This window comes from Sinocyclocheilus rhinocerous, unplaced genomic scaffold (genome assembly GCF_001515625.1).
Source record: "Sinocyclocheilus rhinocerous isolate Xijiao unplaced genomic scaffold, SAMN03320098_v1.1 scaffold344, whole genome shotgun sequence".
NCBI lineage: Eukaryota > Metazoa > Chordata > Actinopteri > Cypriniformes > Cyprinidae > Sinocyclocheilus > Sinocyclocheilus rhinocerous.
In genome coordinates this window covers 1553158-1574388 of record NW_015627959.1, presented here as the reverse complement: position 1 = coordinate 1574388, position 21231 = coordinate 1553158, and the positions used below count along the sequence as shown (strand labels likewise).

At 35.7% G+C, this 21231-nt stretch overlaps 2 protein-coding genes across 3 annotated transcripts; one reads left to right on the top strand and one right to left on the bottom strand.

Annotated features, from left to right (window-relative positions):
• Positions 1-3672: 3672 nt before the first annotated feature.
• LOC107737108 (F-box only protein 8-like) lies at positions 3673-11117 on the bottom strand. The gene is made up of 6 exons (XM_016548543.1): positions 11040-11117; positions 8211-8559; positions 7335-7461; positions 6658-6776; positions 6163-6359; positions 3673-4939 (listed from the first exon to the last, which is right to left on the bottom strand). Exons 2-6 carry the CDS (start codon positions 8549-8551, stop codon positions 4752-4754), a joined length of 972 nt encoding a protein of 323 aa, XP_016404029.1. The 5' UTR covers positions 8552-8559; positions 11040-11117; the 3' UTR covers positions 3673-4751.
• Positions 11118-18625, top strand: LOC107737107 (centrosomal protein of 44 kDa-like). Of its 2 annotated transcripts, XM_016548541.1 has the most exons (11): positions 11895-12061; positions 12268-12358; positions 14105-14252; positions 15699-15845; positions 16235-16333; positions 16433-16570; positions 16930-17142; positions 17594-17654; positions 17758-17852; positions 18217-18251; positions 18375-18625. In XM_016548541.1, the coding sequence occupies exons 2-11, from the start codon at positions 12270-12272 to the stop codon at positions 18421-18423; spliced, it is 1074 nt and encodes a 357-aa protein (XP_016404027.1). In that variant the 5' UTR covers positions 11895-12061; positions 12268-12269; the 3' UTR covers positions 18424-18625. The 2 variants fall into 2 exon arrangements, with proteins under 2 accessions (XP_016404028.1, XP_016404027.1); XM_016548542.1 differs by lacking the exons at positions 11895-12061; positions 12268-12358 and adding an exon at positions 11118-11184.
• Positions 18626-21231: the final 2606 nt, after the last annotated feature.

Genomic DNA, 21231 nt, shown 5'->3' with positions numbered 1-21231 from the left:
TGCCGTGGATTTTAGCATACGCACACTCTAAGATCAAATCTGTGCGTACGCACATTTTATAAATGAGGCCCCACGAATCTGAGACAGGCAACATGCTCAGCTCGTTTAGGAAGCTCATCATCTCCATTGTTATTTTAGATCTGATCTTATGAGGTGCGCTCATAAATAAGAAGAATTTGTTTAAAAGAACACTTTAATGCCCTACCCATATGAGATATAGTCCTACCCTTTGATATTGCATTTTTAAAAAAAGTTGATTGAAGCATAGGCTAGTTCTGTAAAAATAAATTTAAATCAGCCGAAAATAAATGAATCTGCTCATATATGTTCACTTTTTTTCACTATTTTTTTTCCAAATTACGCAAAGGACTGCAAAATGCGCTGTTTTGGAGATGTAATTTATTTTGAAAACGAGGCTATAAGGGATAGATGTAGAGTCTGTTCAGTAAGGTTCATTTAAATCATCTATCATGCAAAAGGAAATGCTGCAGTTGCAGGCGTGTCCATCATCAGCACCACAGCACATTTCATACTGGCCTAAATTCCTGCATCCAAATGTGCACGTCAATGAAAACATATAGGCTACAGTAGGGTAGGGAATTTTAATAAGTTAAAGCAGGTAGACATTTTAGGCCTATATTAAATTCTTATTAATTTTAAAAGCGTCACCACTCTGCTGCAAACAAACAAAATCATCTTAAAACAGCCTAAGGTAGTCTGCTGGTCTTATAGCTGGATTAAATTGGTCTCATATCCTGGCCAAACTGGTTAAACTGGCTAAACAGCCTTGTTAAGCTTATTCAGCATGTCTTTTAGTTTGACGAGTTTAAAAGTGACCTTTAAAACCAGGCAACAGACCAGCCAGCAGCCAGACTGGTAACCTTTATAAATAAAGTAATGTATCGCGTTGTCTCCACCATGATATATGACCTAGGAAGTCAATCAATCTAAATAATCACTCACTCAGAAATTCGTGATTATTTAGTACAGAAACTACATTGCGTTTGAGGCGGTGTTCGCCGGGTGATGGTGGGGGTGGTTTGCAGGAAACAATTATGGAAACACTCCTCAAGCACAGGGTCTGGGTTATAGCCGCATTATAGAAGAAGACACCTAGAAAGAGGGCCAGCCTAAACAACCTGCCGTCATCACACAGAACAGCTATACCCCATAATCAATATTTGAATTGACATAGCCTACTTTACATATAGGATTGTTTCAAAGCTCACACAGGCGTATAAGAATGCAGAATATCCACAAGACTGTTTGAAATCAAATTAATTTACTCGAAATAAATTTAGACGATATCCAGGGTAAATAAGGGCACAAAACTAAAGAGAAAGAGAGAGAGGGGAGGACTCCTTGTGACCTTGTCCCCTTTGGATCTGCATCAATGGCCCTGTCTTTAAACGCAGAAGAAAAAAAAAATGTATCGACTTAAAAGACAACAGATGTAGGCTAGGTCGAACTAGCCTTTTCCATGCGCGACAATAAGCGTTAATATTAAACTAAAACCAAAAATCCAATTACTCAAGACATTTGCTATAAAAGCGGAGACCTTTGGGTTGGCAATTGTGGTTCTGTTTTTTGAGCATCATGACGTTTGGCATCTGCTTGGCATTCATGTCGACGAACGAATTGCGTGAGAGAAACACTATTAAAATACTCCAAAGCAATTTCCCAGGAAAAGCAGCATTTCCAAAATATTCCAGATCAGCTCCTGCTTTCGGTATTAATTTTTTTTAGCTATAATGATTATCCAATGACTCGTTTACTTAATAATATATAGATTTCATGATATTTCTTTTTATATTTAAAATAAAATAATAATTATTATTGATTGATTGATTGATTGATTTAAATAGGCTAGTTTTAGAAGGCTACGGTTACCATTTCTCCGTCATCACAGAAGTGTCCAAATCACAAGGTCTTTGCATTTTCTCCGCGGTGTCAGGTAGACCAGACGCAATTCCAGGCGTCAGAGAGGCTCGCGCCGTTGTTGAGCCAGTTGTATTGATGAAATGCAGTCATAGCGAAGACAAGGACTTCATCAATCATGCCAAATTATAGCCAAAACTCTGCCATTAGACCTGAGAGACATAACGTCCCCACAGATAAACAACATTGTAACGACAAGCCTTTGATAAATCCATGGAAATAAACGAAAAAGAATGGGTAGGCCTATTCTATATATTGCAAAAATAACGTGTAGGCTATTTTGATTAAATAAAACTTTTATTGTTTTTACTATTTAACTTGTTGATGATGACAGACTATTCGAGGTCGGGCAAAGTAATAAAACGAATCATAGCCAGCCTAGTTTGTTTTATTAGGAGTAAAGGGAAACCGGCGGTTATCACACTTTTTACACTAGTCATTTGTTAGCCAGCCTAGTTTGTTTTATTAGGAGTAAAGGGAAATCATCACACTTTTATCACACTTTTTACACTAGTCAGTATTTGTCATAAATCAGTATAGGTTTATTTTTGAAAGATAATTTATGGGCGATTAACTAAACGTTTTAGCTAAAAAAAACAAAAAAAAACAATTTTTTATTTATTTTTTGCTGTTGTTCTTTTAAACAACAACTACTGTAGTTCTCCTAATCGTAATTGCATAAATGTGTAGGATTTAAAACGCATGACAACTCGCCCATACTTTTATATCCTTGCACACAGTGTGCGTCTTTTCAATTAAATATATCAGTTTCTTGTATACAAGCTTAAATCTCAGTGTGAATCAAGTGAATTGTCTAATAATCACATACTCTTTTGCGTCAAATGAACTGGGAAACGATAATTATCTTGTGATGTCTTTCCTATGCTAAATCATCTTGGGGCGAAAAAAATAGTATAAACCATTACATTTAATGCGATAATAGTTTTGTCTGTGCGGTAAATGTCTGCTCTCTTATTTCTAAGAAGAAATGCATATAGATTGTTTAAATGAAGGTAGTCGCGTAATTTATTTAAATGGCAATTTAAGAAAAACACATTCCTAACGTAAGTTAAAGGCATAATCTAGGATGTTCAACGCGTGAATATTATATATATATATATATATATTTTTTCCAATCAATGAAAATATCGTATTTAATTTAAACATGCATTTTTTTATGCTAATGATCAGTGGACACACAATGAACAAGTGACTATGAAAACAGTGATTTTTCAAAGTTTTATTTTTTTAATACAATCTATAAGTGCTTAAGTCCAGTGTTATCATTCTGAAATCTATATTAAACAAATCCTTTCTGCAATTTAACTACAGTTAAGCAGGTTTGTTTAAATAGAATTGCATTTGCTGGATAAATACCTAATTAATGCAGAGTCAAATAAAAAGAGACAGATGAGCTGTAATCTGTTATTAAAATTACAGTTAATTCAGCACTGAATAACAGTGGTCAGAATTATGTAGTTGTTGCCATAACATTTCACAAATAAATGCTGCAGCAGTTTTCTGAGTGGTTGAGTGCTCATAGTATTGTGACATGGTAAATATGTAAAAAAAAAGTGCAAAAGGAGAGAATTTACTCTTTTAATTAAGGGAAAAACCACAACTCTTAGTTAAAATACTCCAAAATAAAATTTAATGTTTATAAATCTCTATACTTAAATATATACATTATGTGCAAATAAAATGTCCAACATTAAATTAAACTATGCAGTGTGTGAATAATAATAATTTTTACGTGTTATTGTGTATATATTTAGTATTTTATCCTCACTTATTGGCACCCAATTGTAGTAAGTCTGAATAAAAGAAAAAAGAAAAATACCCACATTTATGAGCTGAGAGTAAATATTCACCTAAAAGACATGATGTCCAATGAATTATCTGAGAAATAGAAAAGGCTTCTCTCGAACATACTTACGATGTTCAGATGAAACAGATAGCTGATTTAATTTGCTTGTATATGAAGTATGTGTGTGTATGTCATTTATATGATTGGAAAATGGTCTAACAGAATGTGATGAACAACAACACAAAAAAGAACGTAAAAAAAAAAAAACTGTAGAAAGGAAGGACCAAAAAAGGTACCAAACCTATGAAATATACATAAAAAAAAAATCAGTGCATACAATGTCTCACAGGATTTCAATCTTCTCAAGGAAGATGAGAAATGTGACAATGCACAGACACAAAGTCTCCTAAAACAAGAAAAGTACACACAGAATTAAAATTAAAAAAATGCTTTTGTTCATAATCAATATTATAGGTGTGCTGTTTTAGTCTGTCAATTCTTTGATATCACAGTGACTGTAGACTGAATGTCTTAGACTTGCCTGAATTTTGTAGATATGGCAAAAAAGCTGACATTCATTTGATACGCATGAGAGGTTTCCAAATTAGAATGAGGGGAAAAAAAAATAGATGTCTTTGTAAATATGACGCAGGCCCCATAAATTCTACATTCAGATTTAACTGACTTCATAGCTTATCTCATATATCTTCATGTAGCTACATGGTTTTGCATGTTTAAGCGGGTTGTGGTAGATAAACCTTGTCGCTACCATTGCTAGCCTGCTAACAAATGACTTGCTTTGCTGATTCTTCACATTGTGGCTGTCCTCCACTCCTTTGCAATGCAGCACATCATATCAAGGGCTTCACTCACAAGACTTCAGTTTAAAATGACCTGCAGAGTTCTGACAGTGCTTCTTCCAGCTTCAAGCAGAATCCTTCCTAGTGCAGTCGCTAATGTTTTATGTGCCAGCAGTCTCTCTCTAACATGTCAAGCGCTGTAGTGCCTAGGCCGCCACGTGGCCGATCAGATAGATGTTGTCATAGAGGTGCCCTACAAAGTCCTCGCTGATGTTCTGAGCAGCCCGCCGTGTGTTTCGGATAAACTCCCTCTTGGACATCTTGTTCTTTACGTGAGGGCTGGTCAGATCGATGGAGAGAAGGATGAGGGAGTAGCACAGCACGTACACTGCATCTGCAAAAAACAGAAGAGAGAGGTGTGTTTGTTTATGGCGTTTAGCATAATTAACGTTGTAACCCCCTCTTCAAATAAAAATGTTTGCATTATGCAGAAACCTCATTAATAAAGGCATATGTAAAATGATTCTTAAATGTTTCTACGGACAATTTATAAAGCTTCCATAAGTACAAAACAGTTTCCTAAATGCATCCCGCTTTTCAAAGGTGCAGTTAATCTCAAATTCAAGCGCAATGAGAACAAGCGCATCAACTCATCTACAGAACAGCCACAAATATTTCTTTATGGTTCAGTCTCATTTTAATGTACTTATACATTATATATTTTTTTATAAATTAATTTAATTTCACTGATATAATTATCACAAAGCAGTTGCTCATTTATATTAATTTATATTAATGCAAACTGTGATAGTCTATTTATCGTTACATTTTAACAGACAATGTTGGATTATTTAATTTACTGGTATACATGAGTGCAAAAAGTTTGTAGTTGCTGTACATAACAACATTTTCACTTGAGTTTTTCCCTTTATAAATCCTGATTTGCTCCTCACGTTTGACAGGATGAAATGCATTGTACATGTAGATTGTACATGCATTTTTTTGTACGAGGTCCCTGTTCTGCATACTTCTGAGAATTTCTCCAAAATTCTCTTTCATTCATACCTACACACATCTGTTTAAATCTTTGATGTTACTATGAGAACGTAAAGATTGAAAAAAAAAAAAAAAAGATGGAAGAGTGAGTTCCGTCAGTAATTTATAATAAATCTTCCAGCTTGTACAGTAGTACACATGCACTACAAGTCACATGTTATTGCAGAAGATAACTCTGATTGGTTAGACTCAGAGCTGGGTCCTCGTTTGCTAACACTTTAAGCCAGCAGGCTTAGCGCAGATTTAGAAGCAAATGAAAGTGTTAGTACAAGGATTTCTCACATGTTGCTTATACAAAGACAAGATCATGCAGATAGAGCTACCGACTATTAAAATATGGTTGACAAATCAACACATGACATCACAAATCCTGTGACTGTTTGTACCAATACTAAAACCAGGATTTCAGCTTTAAAGTGTACGTCACTTGTGACCTGCTGACACACCTGACAATCAGCAAAACAAATCACAGTGATCTTGATGTCACAGTTACACACTAGATCACTCTGTAGTATAAGTGCCAGTCCGGGATCTTTTATGACTGTGTTGTACTTCACTTACCAGGACTTAAGCCCACTTCCTGCACCAGAGTGGGGTTGCAGGCACAGAAACGATGAGAAAACTTAGTGATGAGGGTCTCCAGGTACTCGCCCCTCTCCTCCGGGGCATGAATGTGTCTGAAGAAGTCTCTCAGTGCATTAGGGAGGAACTGGTTACTAAAGTTATGAAGTGTGACAAGCTCATCCAAGACATCTCGCCTGCAAACACAGTAGTTTTAATTTACATTTTAATTCTTATCAGCAGCAGAATAGTATTTTTCCCTCCAAAACTAAATTTTAATCTACATTTTTGTAGTTATTATCAGCTGTACATTATTATTTATTCATAACGTAAATTTGTGTGTGTATAAATATATAAATTGACTGTGCCCTTATTTGTTTTCCTCCAAATATGAGCAAGGTTCATGGTATTGATATACATAGCTTGGTGTAAGTTATAAAACTGCAGGTCTTATACATTAATAATATATATATATAAAAAAAAAAACAAACAAACCGTTCATCAAGATAAATCCGCAGCATCTTCCAGTTCAGCATTCTGGTATAGAATATAAACTTGGCAATTTCCTTCGGGTGGTCCACAAGAATACCTCTGGACATGAAGTAACTGATACCCTGAATGAAAGAACCCACATAAAACAGGGTGTGGGGATTAGGAGGAAAAAAGAGAAGGAGGGGGCATGCTTTTTTTTTTACCAGACACCACGGTTTAGTCCGGAGCAAGGCTATCGCATGTCCTTTAAGTGAACAGCTAAAGCTTTGCTAATCTAACCTAAGACATGAGCGAGGGGGAGTCAAGACATTCAAATGCATCTTTGAACAGAAATGATGTTTTAAGAGCAGCTTGCATGAGAGAAAAGCCATCCATTTAGTTTTAATCCGGGTTGTGGTCTAAAAGCCTATGTCATGCACCATTATTCATTCTACGTGAGCTTGTAAAAATAATATATTTAGTCTGCAGTATGAACATTTCTGGCTTATGTGGGAATTTACAGGGTGGAGAAGGAAACCGTCATATTAATCATAGCTAGCTGGTCAGAATTGTATTTCCAAAGCACATCGTGGCTATGATCATTTCTCTGTTTCTTGCCCATTTAAACATTAAATGGTTTGGCCTGTAATTAAGAAGACATTATTGTGGCAAGACAGAACAAAAGCTTGTACTTTTTGTACCTCTTGCGGGTTGGCGTTGAAGGTTAGACTTCCTTCATCTAATTCCATGTAGAGTTTTCTATATGAAAATCCAGATGGAAGCCTTCGGTTGTATATGGAACAGTGACCCCAAGTGGACTTGCACAGGCTAGAGGGCAGACAAAGAAAAACAAGAACATGAATATGAAACATGAGAAATGCTAAAACATAAAACACTTTCTTTATTAGTGAAAATTTGAAAAAATATTTTTAATTCTTTTTTTTTTATGCTCACCAAGACTGCAATTATTTAATCAAAAAATAACTTTTTTGTGTGTGTAAACTATGATACGTTACAATTCCAAAGTTTGGGTTAAGTAAGATTTAAACGAAAATTATAATAATAATGCTTTTATTATTTATAAGTGAAAATATAAACATTTATAATGCTACAAAAGATTCCTATTTCAAATAAATGCTGTTCTTTTGAATTTTCTATGCATCAAAGAATCCTGAAAAATCATAATTGTATCATCATTGCATGAATGTATCATGATTTCCAGAAAAATATTAAGCAGCATATAATATAATTAACAAAAGTCATTATTAACAACTGTGTACCACCAATAATAGATAATTAAGCAGCAAATCAGCATATTAGAATGATTTCTTAATTAATTAAATAAATCCTTATTAAATCCCTTTTTTTTAATTGCAGCCTTGGTAAGGATAAAAAATTTCTATCAAAAACATTTTAAAAATTAATTAATTAATAATTAATTAATTATTCCACACTTTTGAGCAGCAGTTTATGTGTTTCTTGCCTCCCTTATGTAGTTCTCCCTCAATTATTATTGAGAAAATATTTGAGAAAGTATTCAGACAAGATTTCATGTGGAAGCTAAACACATCACTAACCCCTGCCACAGGTACTCATCATTGCCCAAGTCCTGCCACACACAGGAGGCCAGGCACAGGTCGGTAGCATTCAGGTAGGAGAGGATGGTGATGCTGAGTTCGGGAGGCATCATCTCAAGATCGATGAAGCCCTGCTCCTCTTTGCCTTTGCGGACACGCAGCAGGTGGCTGATGTCGGTGCCGGACACCTGACACTGTGGTGTGCGGCGCTGCTGCAGCGGCTCAGCCAGTGGGGGCCCCACCCTCCGGTCCCGCTCTCTGTCCCGCTGGAGGAAGCACTGTTCACTGTACTGCTGCTGCAGCTGCTGGTTCCTCGCCACCCTCCACAGACCCTGACCCATCTGCAGATCTGAACAATGTTGCATTTGAGTGAAAATTCAATACATATTACATACATATGTCTTCAGCCCTCAATGCATTAAAATGGTATACTATGATACTAGTTCGTGTATTTAAAGCAGCATTTACACTACTGGTCAAAAGTTTGGAATAAGGGAGATTTTGTTACTGTTTTTTGAAAGAAGTCTTTTTTTGCTCATCAAGGCTGCATTTATTTGATCAAAAATAAAGTAAAAACAGTAATATTGTGAAAAATTACTACAATTTAAAATAACAGTTTTTCTATTTTAATACATTTTAAATTTTCTGAGATGGAAATGCTGAATTTTCAACAGGCATTACTCCAGTCTTCAGTGTTACATGATCCTTCAGAAATCATTCTAATATGCTGATTTGGTGTTTGATCATTATCAGTTATTGGTGATCAATTATTAATGGTTCTTATTATCATCAATGCTGAATGCTATAAATGCTATAATATAAGTGTCTTTACTGTCACAATTTAATGTGTCCTTAATTTTTTTTTTCTTACCCCAATCTTACTTACCCCAAACTGTGGAATGGTAATGGATGACGGTTTCGAAAATATATTAAGCAGCAAAACTTAATATATTTTAAGCAGTGTCACATGATCCTTCAGACTGATTTCTGAAGGATCATGTGACACTGAAGACTGGTGGTATGATGCTGAAAATTCAGCTTTGCCATCACAGGAATACATTTTAAAATAAAATATGTTAAAATAGAAAACAAATTTTCATTTTAAATTGTAATAATACCAAAGTATACCAAATAAAATATAAAATAAAAAAAGTATTCCAAATGTTTGACAATTTACCTTTTCAAATGTACATTTTAGTTTGAAATTGATTAAACTGAGTTCCTGCATTACTGCTGAGCTGTAGAAAACTGATATGTTGCATGTGTAACACTTTTTTTTGTTATTACTGAGAGTTCCGGGTCTTACAGCAGATCAGTTTCTGTTTTTGATTTCATATACATTAAACAAAAGAAGCTGACGTAATCTCAACCACCTGAGACATTTGATATGGACAGGCTATCCTGCTTTTATTTCTTGTTTTGCTGAGAGCACTTGTATATGATGTGATCTCTTTTTGTATTTATTTATTACTAAGTTAAAGCTTTGTGTCTAAAGCCTTTTATCTCTCCGACTTCTAGTGTAAACTAAACCAGAGTAATCCAGAGGCCTTAAGCTCTCAGCACTTTATTCTTGGTTTAGATCATTTCAGTTAGGTCTCCGAATCCTTACCTCATCAGAGCAAAACAGCCTCTAGGAAACTGTTTTTAGTGCTAGTGTGCAGAAGTCAGCTGGGAAATAAAACCCCTGATGGCAGCTTTATCTCCACTGCAGTAGCACTAATCCTCTCGTGGAGATACGCATTAAGCCTTTTTATGTGGCCCAGTCTGACTCCCTCCAAGGGCCTTCCTCTCTAAAACACGTCTCTATATATGAGAGGCCTTGTTATTCTTGTCTTTAATGGCCTCTTGAATGCTCTCTGGTTGCTCTCCTTGTCGCAGAGCCTCTAACATGGCAGCCTTACTTATATGAACTTGACATATACTTGGTCAGAACTGATGTAATGCTACTGCACCTGCTCTTTGGCATTCTGTAGGAGCTTGGGAATTCTTAGACCTGCTTAAAACATGGACCGGAAATCTGAACAAGGTCAATGAACTCTTACAAGCAATTTTCCTCTGCTTTGCCTAAGGGCAGGAGCAGCTCTTAAAAGAAAACTAAAGTATTCTTTTAAATGATTAAAGTTATTATTTTGTTATATTTTTATTGTTATATTTATATTAAAGTTATATTTTGAACATCTTTTTTTTCTGCAAGATATGGTGGATTAGTTAATCTAACTCTTGTTGTGTTTCTATTAAAAGTGAAAGTAAACAGGTCTAGCAACCCCCCATGCAAGTTCTATTTGTGTTACTCTTGACAACAAACTGTTTACTGTAAATTCTGACAATACAATGACAAGCACAAAGTCACTTTTACACTATCTGAAAAATACATTTTAGGTCAGTTGATTAAGCAAAAAGTACTTAAAACGTAGTATAAACCCTGACCTAAATTTTCTGTCTTTATTTGCATATCAGTAGCCTTTCAAATTTTAGCCATAACAAAGGAGAACTCATCTGACACATTTCATAGGCACAAACCATATAAACTTAAGCTCTGAGACGTTGTATATTAATTAAATATATATTATCTAGGGTTTCACTCTACTAATCTTGAGAATGTTATGACTGACATACAAATCGAGGTTTTCTACAGCTTTTATTTTCTAAGCAAAGGTTTTCCATCAAGTTGGGCTGAAGCACAAAGTCCCGCCTCGCTCTAAAACAATTGGTTGAAATGCCAATTTGACACATAAACTCGAACTCTGATTGGACGTTGCACAAAGTGAAGCAGGGAACTCTTCTGTTTTTATTTTTGCAGCGTCAATCGCTCAAAGCAGCACCACCCACCTCTGTGTATAGAAATACTTCTACCGCCGCCGCGACGAAATGACTTGCTGATCTGCCACTGTCTCACGGATGAAATTATCGCAGTCCTTTAACAGGAGCCCAGGACAGCCATCTTGACAGCTCCAACGCTGCGCTGCTGATCGAGGTGAGACAATCCTGTGACACTATCATTCCTCAGCTCACTCGCTCCTCCTGTCTGTCCCTCCCCCTCCTCCTCTACCACTCTGGCCGGACTGACGTTTCTTGTTATGGGTGGAAGTGACGCAAATCTCTCTGAGTAAATGTACCACAGGTACATACACTTGCACTTTCGATTGAAAAGTCCCCCCCACCATGTATGCTTATTTAAAATAAGATAAAATAAAATAAAATAAAATAAAATATAAAACAAATACATGGAATGAAAGAAGCAATGATTAAATCAATAAAATAAATACATAAATCATGATATATTAAATACGTGAAGCAATGGAATAAATACATTGGTAAATAAATAATTTAATGAAATTGCATTACCAAATTTGTAAAAATGTGCTTTAAGTTTAACACAAAACCTATTTAATGGAAAATATTTAAAATAATTAATAGAAGAAGTGAATGTGTATGAATAGAGGCGGGACTATCATCCATGTATGATTAGAAACAGTTGGTGGCGGTATGTGCCTATGGTGCGGAATACGCCAAAAAATTCCAAAGAAGAAGAAGAAGAAGAAGAAGAAGAAGAAGAAGAAGAAGAAGAAGAAGAAGAAGAAGAAGAAGAAGAAGAAGAAGAAGAAGAAGAAGAAGAAGAAGAAGAAGAAGAAGAAGAAGAAGAAGAAGAAGAAGAAGAAGAAGAAGAAGAAGAAGAAGAAGAAGAAGAAGAAGAAGAAGAAGAAGAAGTGAATGTGTAGAAGTGAAACACTGGTTTGAACAGTCGTCTCCGGTGCGTAGAAACCAATCACAACAAACCTGAATATTTCAGCGGCAAAAACAAACAGGAGGAATAAGCAATAACTCTGGATTACTATAAAATTCAACTTTCGGTAAGACACAAAGTTGTTAATGTATTACAAACGCTAATCAGGTACGAAATAAAATCAAGTAAAACAAGATGTACTTGTTAAAACAACATGCCAATATCTTTTTACATTGCATGGTCAATGAATGGTAAATTGACAGCGGTAACTTATGTATTTAAACATAATAATAAAAATGCAATTCCTGATGAAATCCGTCCTGACAATCACAGAAATGACCACTGGTGATCTGAAAGGATGTCTGAGAAAGCTGGAAGCGTCTCTCCGTTCTATCAAGTATCCCAGAGAGGTGGACTATCAAAGGTACGAAATATTGATGCATGTTAAAGGAAGAGTTCAACCAAAAATAACAATTCTCTCCTTATTTAATTAACTTGATGTTTCTGGAATCTAGAATAACTAACTATCTTCCGTGGAACACAGAGACATGGAGATGTCAGTCCCTAATATATATATATATGAGACTGATATGTGTATATATATATATATATATATATACACACACACACACACACACACATACATGTGTGTATATATATATATATATACATACAGTATATGCACACACAATATTCATACATACAAACATGAACTTTGAACGTGTCCTTTTTTTCATATGTTTCACTTTTTAAAAATGTAGAAATTCATCTATGACTGGATTAAACCGTAATTAAATTCAGTTGCCAACTTATTCTACTCAGGGAAATTCAGGTGTTCAGGTGATCATTCTGCGCAAGACATTTTCCTAATTCATGTACATGGGCATGACTCTGATCATACCTGTGTAAAAATGACTGGTAGTGAAAAATTTGCAGAGTGAGCATTTTATAAATATTAATTCTTATGCAGCATTCATGTTAGCACTCTAAAAGATAATTAAACAAGATCATTGCTTGCTCTAAATATTATTGTGAATGAGTCTTATGACAGCCCTTTTATGTTTGGGTGACCTAGAGGGGGAGAAGGAAGTATTGGCTGGGGGAGGTAAGGTTCAAGTGGTTGATCAGCTGTCAAAGAGACACCCTGAGGTCTTCATTGTGGAAATGGGAAAAAAAGTGTGATATGGTGTTTTTCTTATATCCATGTCATGTCATGTAGGGGGACACACAACATCAGTTTAGCAGAATTAGTGAATCGAGTTCCACTGATTGGAGTCTGGGTTTCTGCACAGGATCTTTGGCAGTAGTCCAAAATAGAATTCTGCTGCGTACATGGAAACATGCTTGACAAGAGGGTGCAGAATATAGGAAATGAAATTCAAAATGTTTGTTTACCTTGTATATCTTTGCTATTTAAAGCAGGTTTTAGCCTCTATATATTTTCCTTGAACCTCAATTAAATGGTACCCCCTCTAGTAAAATGTGACCACAGGAACAAATCCTAGATTTTGAGTAGATACAAATATCCTTCACTTCACAGGACTCAATCTAAGCGTTATGAATCCATAGCTCTTCTGAATGACTTTTTCATATGCAGTCAACGGAGATGATATATGCGGGATGTAATTCATTAGACATTGACGTCCCCAATTCCACCCCCACTTTTTTTGGCCTAGGTTTTAAACATCTTGACTCGTATAAACATCCAAAATGGGGCTCTGCCAGTGTTTCATGTCCCATATTTTGTTTTGAAGTTTGGAAAGTTGAAGACTTGTCCGGAACCTCTCCAGTGCTGAGATATTTTGTAAACAGGCTTTACAAAAACCAGCTCTGTTTCTCCACCAGGATCCCAAGCTGCACATCAGATGCTCAGTGAAGAGGTTTTGATGTGAGATCCATCAAACACAACATGCTTCTCGAAAAAGACAGATCCATTTGGCTTGTATGTGCTGGAGATGATCCAGAAAGATGACTTAATTTGTCTCCAGCACGACACTCAAAATAGCTTGCAGACAATTTAAGACGGTTATTTTGTGCTGCCATGTTATTAATAAATACATTTTATAATTGATTTAAAACCTTTATGCGGTGTTGATTTTGTGACACTTTTTAATGAGAGGTTTGTCAATACCAGTGCTTCATAATTTGATGTTGTGTTTTACTCTTCCAGACTGGCTGTGGGAGATCCATCAGCTTGTCTTCCTATTGTGAGCTTTGCCTTCACGTCCTTTTCCCCCTCACTCACAGAGCACCTGGTTGATTATGGTGTGGAACTAACCGGAATGAATGATTTACGATTTATTGAGAATGTTTACAAGGTGAATTGCATTAACCATATATTATATTGTTTATTATGTAGCTTATTATGCATATATTGTACATATAGCCTTTTAACCGAACTTTGACTTAAATATTTGAACACAATTACAATTCATTTATTTGTTAATGCATTTCTTTTTCTTTTTCTTTTTTTGTCCTGCAGAATGCAAAAGAACGTATTTTAAAGAATATTGTAACCAAACAGTTTTGCTGTCCATTGACAAAAAGAAACACAGGAAAACATTGTTTCAAAATATCTTCTTTTATATTCCACAGAAAAAGAAACCAAGACTTAATGATGACAGAATTTAAATTTGTGAACTATGCCTTTAAAATATATTCATCCCATTCATGGTTTAGGCTTGGGGTTATTGGATCATTTTTATTTGAAATCAACAACAGATCTTTATTAGCATGCATCTTTTTGCAACCCCCTTTAATTGGATTTTTATTAACTGTTTGCAGTTTCTTGTGCTTGAGCTTGTGGTTTTAAGGAATTGGTTGTTTTAAATAGATCAAAGTGGTTGCAGTTGCTTTGTCTTATTCTCGAGGACAGAAAGTTAATTTTTCGAGGTCAAACAATACAGAGTTTAGAACTATGAACGAGTCATTGATAATGTTTTTCACTCCGCCTTTAATGAGGTGGATTTCTTTTTGAAAAAGCAATTTCACATGTAATGAAATTCACAAAGCCAGGCTTTGTGTTGCCTGTCCTAATTAGCCTTATTTATTGGCACTGTCCCTGATCTGGGAGGGTTTTACCCCCACATCAGAAATGCAGGTCTCTCCAGAGCTCTGTGATTCACAGCATCATATTCTCCAGCAAAGCATTCAGATGTTGAACTGGCAGCTCTTCTCCACCAAGTCTTGAGTAATTACAATTGTCTGCTCACGTCTCTCTCCTGCAGTGAGAGAACAAAAAAAGGGGGCAGGCCTTTATGTTGGTCCAAGTCGTCTGATCTCAGATTAACTCAAAGCCGATTCTGTACGTTTAGCCGTGGGACTGAAGCGCTGCTCTGTCCTTCAGCACTTCCTTCTGTTCATTGACCTTTCATGCAGTTCTAAAATAGATCTGGCCTTCATCCCAGGATAATGTGCAGCTCACATGAAATATTCTGGGGGGAATAAGTGGTCCCATCATGTTACCTTGAGGACCTTGGTGGCATTTAACAGGAAAGTGGTGTTTAGCAGTTTTGTCATATTTTTCCATTCGTCATTTTCCCTTTGCGCTACAGCTCACTGTTTACATCTGGCTTTTCCTTGTGATTAGTCTTGGTGGCTCCTCTGGAGTACCTCCTGAACCAGAAATTCTACAAATCCAATTTTTTTTGCGATTTTAATCCACTTAGGGGAGCATTTCCTTCCAATTCTTTTAATACATTAAACCCCACAAATAGTATTATTGATTTATTTGTATCTTCATGTGAAAATCTCTTAAAATGTAGGTCTTGCGGGATGTTTTCAGCTATAAGCCACTGTTGACCAAACAGCAGTTCCTTCAGTTTGGCTTTGCAGAGAGGAAAGTTATCATTCTCTGTGATATCATTGGCCTTGTTCTCAACAAACACAAAGATCTCACTAAAGAAAGCAAGGTATTCCAAAGATTTAACCATGCAGGTTTTCTTATATAGAGATATGGTGCCATTAAATTATTTCAATTATTGGCCAATATTTGAAAATTTTTATTTATATTTAATATGATCTATTATTTATTTATTTAATTTAATTGATATGATTTATTTTAGTTTTTGTGTGTTTTAGTTTTAATCTATTTAGATATAATAATAATAATAATAATATTATAATATATACTGTAATATCAGACATTTATTGGTTATTGGCCATAATGTAATAGGAAAATAATTTTCAGCTAATAAATTATTATATTATATTATATTACATTACATTACATTACATTGCATTACATTGCATTGCATTATATTGTGTTAGTAGAAACATTGTTTATTCTGTTTTCTTACAGCATGTCAGTAAGCCAAAGAGAAGGCCTCCGTTCAAGAGCTGCAGTAAAAATGAGATCCCTTCTGCTGAGAGTAACTCTCTGCGGTTAACAGACCTGCCAGTAGGTGTTCATGTTTCGGACAATAAACAAAATTGTTTTGATAATAATAATATTAATAATATTTATTATTACTATTATCAGTGTTTCTGTCCCTCTTAGGTACCTCAGAAGCAGCCACTGGTAGAAAGGCATCTTGGCAGCAGCTCAGTACCAGCTCAGATCAGATGCTCCTCAGAAGAGGAGCCACAGCAGGATGAGGAAACAGAAAAGGACTCGTCTCAGCCTGAAGATTCCATTGTGAGAATGCGCATCCTGCAACACATTTACACAGAGGGAGGTGCATGAGAATCAACTAGTCAAGCATACATTATGCACAAAGTAGTCTGCATTTATGGTTGAAAGAAAGTGTGAAACACTACGAGAACCATTATTGGTGACAATGGTTGTGATTAAAACAAAATATAAATTAGACATACACTGCTGTTATTTATTTTATTTTTCTTTAATCTTTTTAAATCCTTTTCACCCCAAATGGATTTGGGGGAATAATTTGCTCATTTTTAATGTGTTAGAGAACTCAACTACAGACTAATTCAAAATGCCAATTCCTAGAAGTTCTTGTTCAATCCAATGTAATGCACAGGCTGTCTTGTTAGGAGTGTGTTTTAGAGAGCCGGCTGAGGGGTGTAGAAGCAAGTCTTCTGGAGAGTGTTGGCAGACTGGAGCAGCGATTGGCCCTTATGGAACTCAGGATTCATGCTCTGGAGAAAAGCTTTGCTGGCAAGATTATCATCAAAAGCAACCAGTGGGAGAACTTGGAGAGTCGCGTGCTGCTGCTGGAGACCAGGCTGGCACTGACCTCAGCACAGGTACAGGAGTTTAACATCTGTTTGGAGGTTTGGAACTGTACACTTTAATTTCTATTGCTATTGTGGCATAATGCTGCTTTCTCCCAAAACTCACTTTGATGATGAAGCTTGCATTACGTGATGAAAAGCAGTGACATTCTCCAGCGCAGATACACATGCACTAGCAAAGCTCTCACATGTGTTAGTTTCAAAAATGGGAAATTCATTTGGAAAATACAGTATTTTAGGAAGACTGCAAACCACTTCTTTCAACAGGTCAAATGCCAGTATACAGCAACTGATGTGTTCAGGAAAGATACGTTTTAAGTAATTCAACATCCTAACGGTTCATGAGCATGTTATTTTAGGATTTGTTTTAAAATGGCAAGCTGACATTGCAGAAGTAGTGAATATAAGATGAGTTAATGTGTTTTATGGTGCTTACAAAACAAAGTTTTCTCTACTTCTATAGGGTCTAACTTCAGGAGATGATGTCTTTAGCACAGACAATGGTAGATTCAAAGAGGACACAGGTAATTGGCAACATTTTAGCTTTAAAATTGTAATAATTTAAAGAAACTATACATTCCTTAAATCTAAAATTGTTTGAATTTTCCATTTGTATCTGTGTTAAAGTATCTGCAAGTGGCATTTCTACTGTGATTCATCCACCATCTGACATCAGTGATAATGGACACACTCCAGCCAGTTCTCCTCTGACAGCTCCCCAGGTGACTCCATCCATCCAAACCCATCCATCCAATCACACCCACCCATCCATCCATCCATCCACCAACCCATCCATCCATCCATCCAATCACACCCATCCATCCATCCAATCACATCATCCACCCATCCATCCATCCATCCAATCACACCCACCCATCCATCCATCCAATCACATCCATGCATCCATCCATCCACCCATCCAATCACATCCATCCATACATTCATCCATCCAATCACACCCATCCATCCTTCCATACATCCATCCATACATTCATCCATCCAATCACACCCATCCATCCATCAAATTTTCAAGAGAAGTTTAATCTAATAACTGCTATATATTTTTTTTTCCTTTCTGTTTCTTAGAATTTTAAAGAAAGGCTGGACAGAATAGTTTACATGTAAGTGTTATATAAATAGTTTAGCATTTCTCTTGAAGGGTTGTGATTTGTGTGTGATAAAGAAAAATGGTAAATTAGACACAGGACTGCACATCAATACATTTTTTTTCTGTCCCATTTCAGGATGAAGGATACATCTAACATTCTGCAAAACATAGAATCGACGATGTAAATTTGATCACAGTCCAGAGAAACTTATTTTAAAGGAATAAAATTTCTGTCATTATTTACTCACCCTCATATTTTTCCAAAATTAGTGTGACAAAGACTTTCTGATAAACAGACCAAAACTAATTCATTAAAAGTCTTGCCTAACACCGTAGGGTTATGGTATGGTGGAACTGTATTTCGAATAAATTGGATGGAAACTTTTTATCAGTCATTCGTTTTTGTGTCTCATGACAAAAAATCATTAGTGCCACATGTGGCACCATATTTGATTGAGAGTTTTCAGAAGTGACAGGTTTTCACTGAAAAACTCCTACATTTCTGTCCGTGTCTCACCCAAAGGTGTTTATTATTATTATTATTATTATTATTAATTATAATATATTTTTGTGAATTTTGTGAATTTTCATAGGAAAGAGCTGTGTGAAGTGTTCCAGTGAAAAAAAAACAAAACGTAAAAGACTGTGAAGGGTGAGAAAATGCTTTTTTTGGGGGATTGTGATTCTGTGTCTTGTCCTCTAGATGTCACTGCTACCCAAGTAAAACCTAATGGTAAATTAGTTCATGGCGCCCTCTGAAGTCAGTTTTCTGTATTGCACTCTGTCCTGAAAGCAGCATCAGTCCATTGCCACACAACAGTTGTGCATTCACTTGAATATCAGATAAAGTAAAAGTGTGTAATGACTGGATTATATCTTTGTGTATTAATAATAATGCCATGTATTTGTTATTGCTCTATTCTTTCTTTAGAACATGCTCAAAAATAGAGAAATAAATCTGAGTGTATGAAGTTTATTTTAAATTTCCCTCCTGACCAGTTCGGTTATGACACGTCCCAGTTACGAAATACCACAATCATTCCAAAACTCCCAAGTGTTTTTCCCCCCACTATTTAGCCACCATTTAGGTGCCATGCTGGGTTTAGTCAGGTGTATGTCGTTTTTCCACAATGTATATAAACATTGTGGCTCTGTGGCGCTAATAAAACAGTGCTTTGTTTGTTTGAGCATCCTGAATAGTTTACGGCATAGGCTCAACCAATGGCACGAGTTTTGGACGTGACTCTGTGTTCGGGGGCATGTTTGTGAAACTTGTTTAATGATTATTTTCTGTTTGGTGATGTTAGTAGCACAGAAATACTTCACCTGAGAAACATTCTCTTGTTCTGATCCAGGGCCATTTTCCCCCCATATTTTCCTTTTACATGGAGTTAAATGTTGTACTTTAGGCGACAGTGATCACACAAAGGGAATTGTATCAAATTTCCAATTTATGGGTCTGTGTTCGCATAATTCAGGAATCTTTGACTCCTGATATAGGACAAACTTGCAATGTATTTTTTTCATGTTATTAATATTTGTTAGTAATCTGAGTAAATTTCTGAGGTCAGGTGACCTTTGGATGGTCTCTTGGTGTTGGGTGTCATTGTACAAGATATCACATTTATCAGATTTCAGTTTGCGTAAAAAAACCCCCAAAAACTTGAAAGATCTGTCTTTGACCTAGCAATGTCTCAAAACAAGACATCAGAGGTCTGACTTGTTGGTCTCACAGGACAACTTTACCCTTCTCATATTTCTTTTTTTTGTACAATGCAATGATGTAAAGCTGTTTTTCATCAGTGGTCTTTCTCTCTGCAATTGACAGCACAGAGTGGGACACTGACCTCTGAACGTTCTTCCAGACGTTCCCTTCAGTGCCCTATATACTGCAGACACTATGAGAATCACTCTGTTGAGATCAATTGGACACAAAGCAATCATGGAGAGGAAAAGAAAGGTCAGATGACCTTTGTAATTATGTTGAAGGAGAGTGTGTGCACGTGTTTGTGTGGTTGGTTAACAGAGCATGCTTGTGACTTTCTTGTATGTATGTATGTTTGGTGTGTGTATTGAATAGGAGTCAGAGTTGGGAGGGATGCTCACACAGATTGTTTGGGAACTGACGTGTGTCTGTCTGAACAGCTGGAGCTCACTAAACTGAAGGGGCTGCACATTGTCTTCACTAGCCACAGGGTTTTGCTGATGCCTGCATATGAGTCACTGATGTGTTTTTATTATTATTAAAACAAAAATATATTAAAATGCAATGTTTGTAAATTGCAATTACATTTTTTTAAATGTCACTAACAATTTCACAGAATGTTTAAAATGTGAAATTTCTGGGCTAAAATTCATCTTGAGATATATATATAAAAACTAAGAAAGTACTACGCAAGTACTTTGACCATTTATTTTTCTTACATTTTAACTAAGCTGCTTTACTTTTTAATATCTGAAAAAGTTTAAAAACGTTTTGAATCCAAACATTTCCAAGAACTTGCCAGACAACATTAAAAGTTTTGTTCATGTTCATATATGTCATTGACTCATATCCTGACCTTGCTACATAACATCATAACTTGGGCCCCAGAAACCCCCTGCGGAATCAACAGGCCTCTGTCAGGGGCCAGATGTGAATAGAAAAGGCTTTAAAAAAAAAAAAAAAAAAAAAATCTTTGCTTTGCTCTCCTTGTGACTGCATGCAGGTTTTCTCAGTATAGTTGTATCTTGTGGGAGTAAATGTTACAGTTGTTTTTTTTTTGTTTATTTATTATTCTTTTTATTTTATTTTTTTAATCAGTCCAACTAGAAACAACATAGTTTTTAATGGGTTTATACAACAAATGCTTTGAGAATGAAATAAATCTGGATTTGTCAGATTGAAAGAACCATGTAGTAGCAAGTTAATTAGATATACTAGAAATTAGAAATATATTATTTCAAATAAATTCTGTTCTTTTGAACTTTCTATTCATCAAAGAATCCTGAAG

Coding starts and splice junctions, on each gene's coding strand:
- LOC107737108 (XM_016548543.1), bottom strand. CDS start 8,551: ATGGGTCAGGGTCTGTGGAGGGTGGCGAGGAACCAGCAGCTGCAGCAG. Junction 7,462..8,210: donor GATGAGTACCTGTGGCAGGG/GTTAGTGATGTG, acceptor TCTGCCCTCTAG/CCTGTGCAAGTCCACTTGGG. Junction 6,360..6,657: donor CGGATTTATCTTGATGAACG/GTTTGTTTGTTT, acceptor CTGTGTTTGCAG/GCGAGATGTCTTGGATGAGC.
- LOC107737107 (XM_016548541.1), top strand. CDS start 12,270: ATGACCACTGGTGATCTGAAAGGATGTCTGAGAAAGCTGGAAGCGTCT. Junction 15,846..16,234: donor ATCTCACTAAAGAAAGCAAG/GTATTCCAAAGA, acceptor GTTTTCTTACAG/CATGTCAGTAAGCCAAAGAG. Junction 16,571..16,929: donor CTCAGCCTGAAGATTCCATT/GTGAGAATGCGC, acceptor CTGTCTTGTTAG/GAGTGTGTTTTAGAGAGCCG.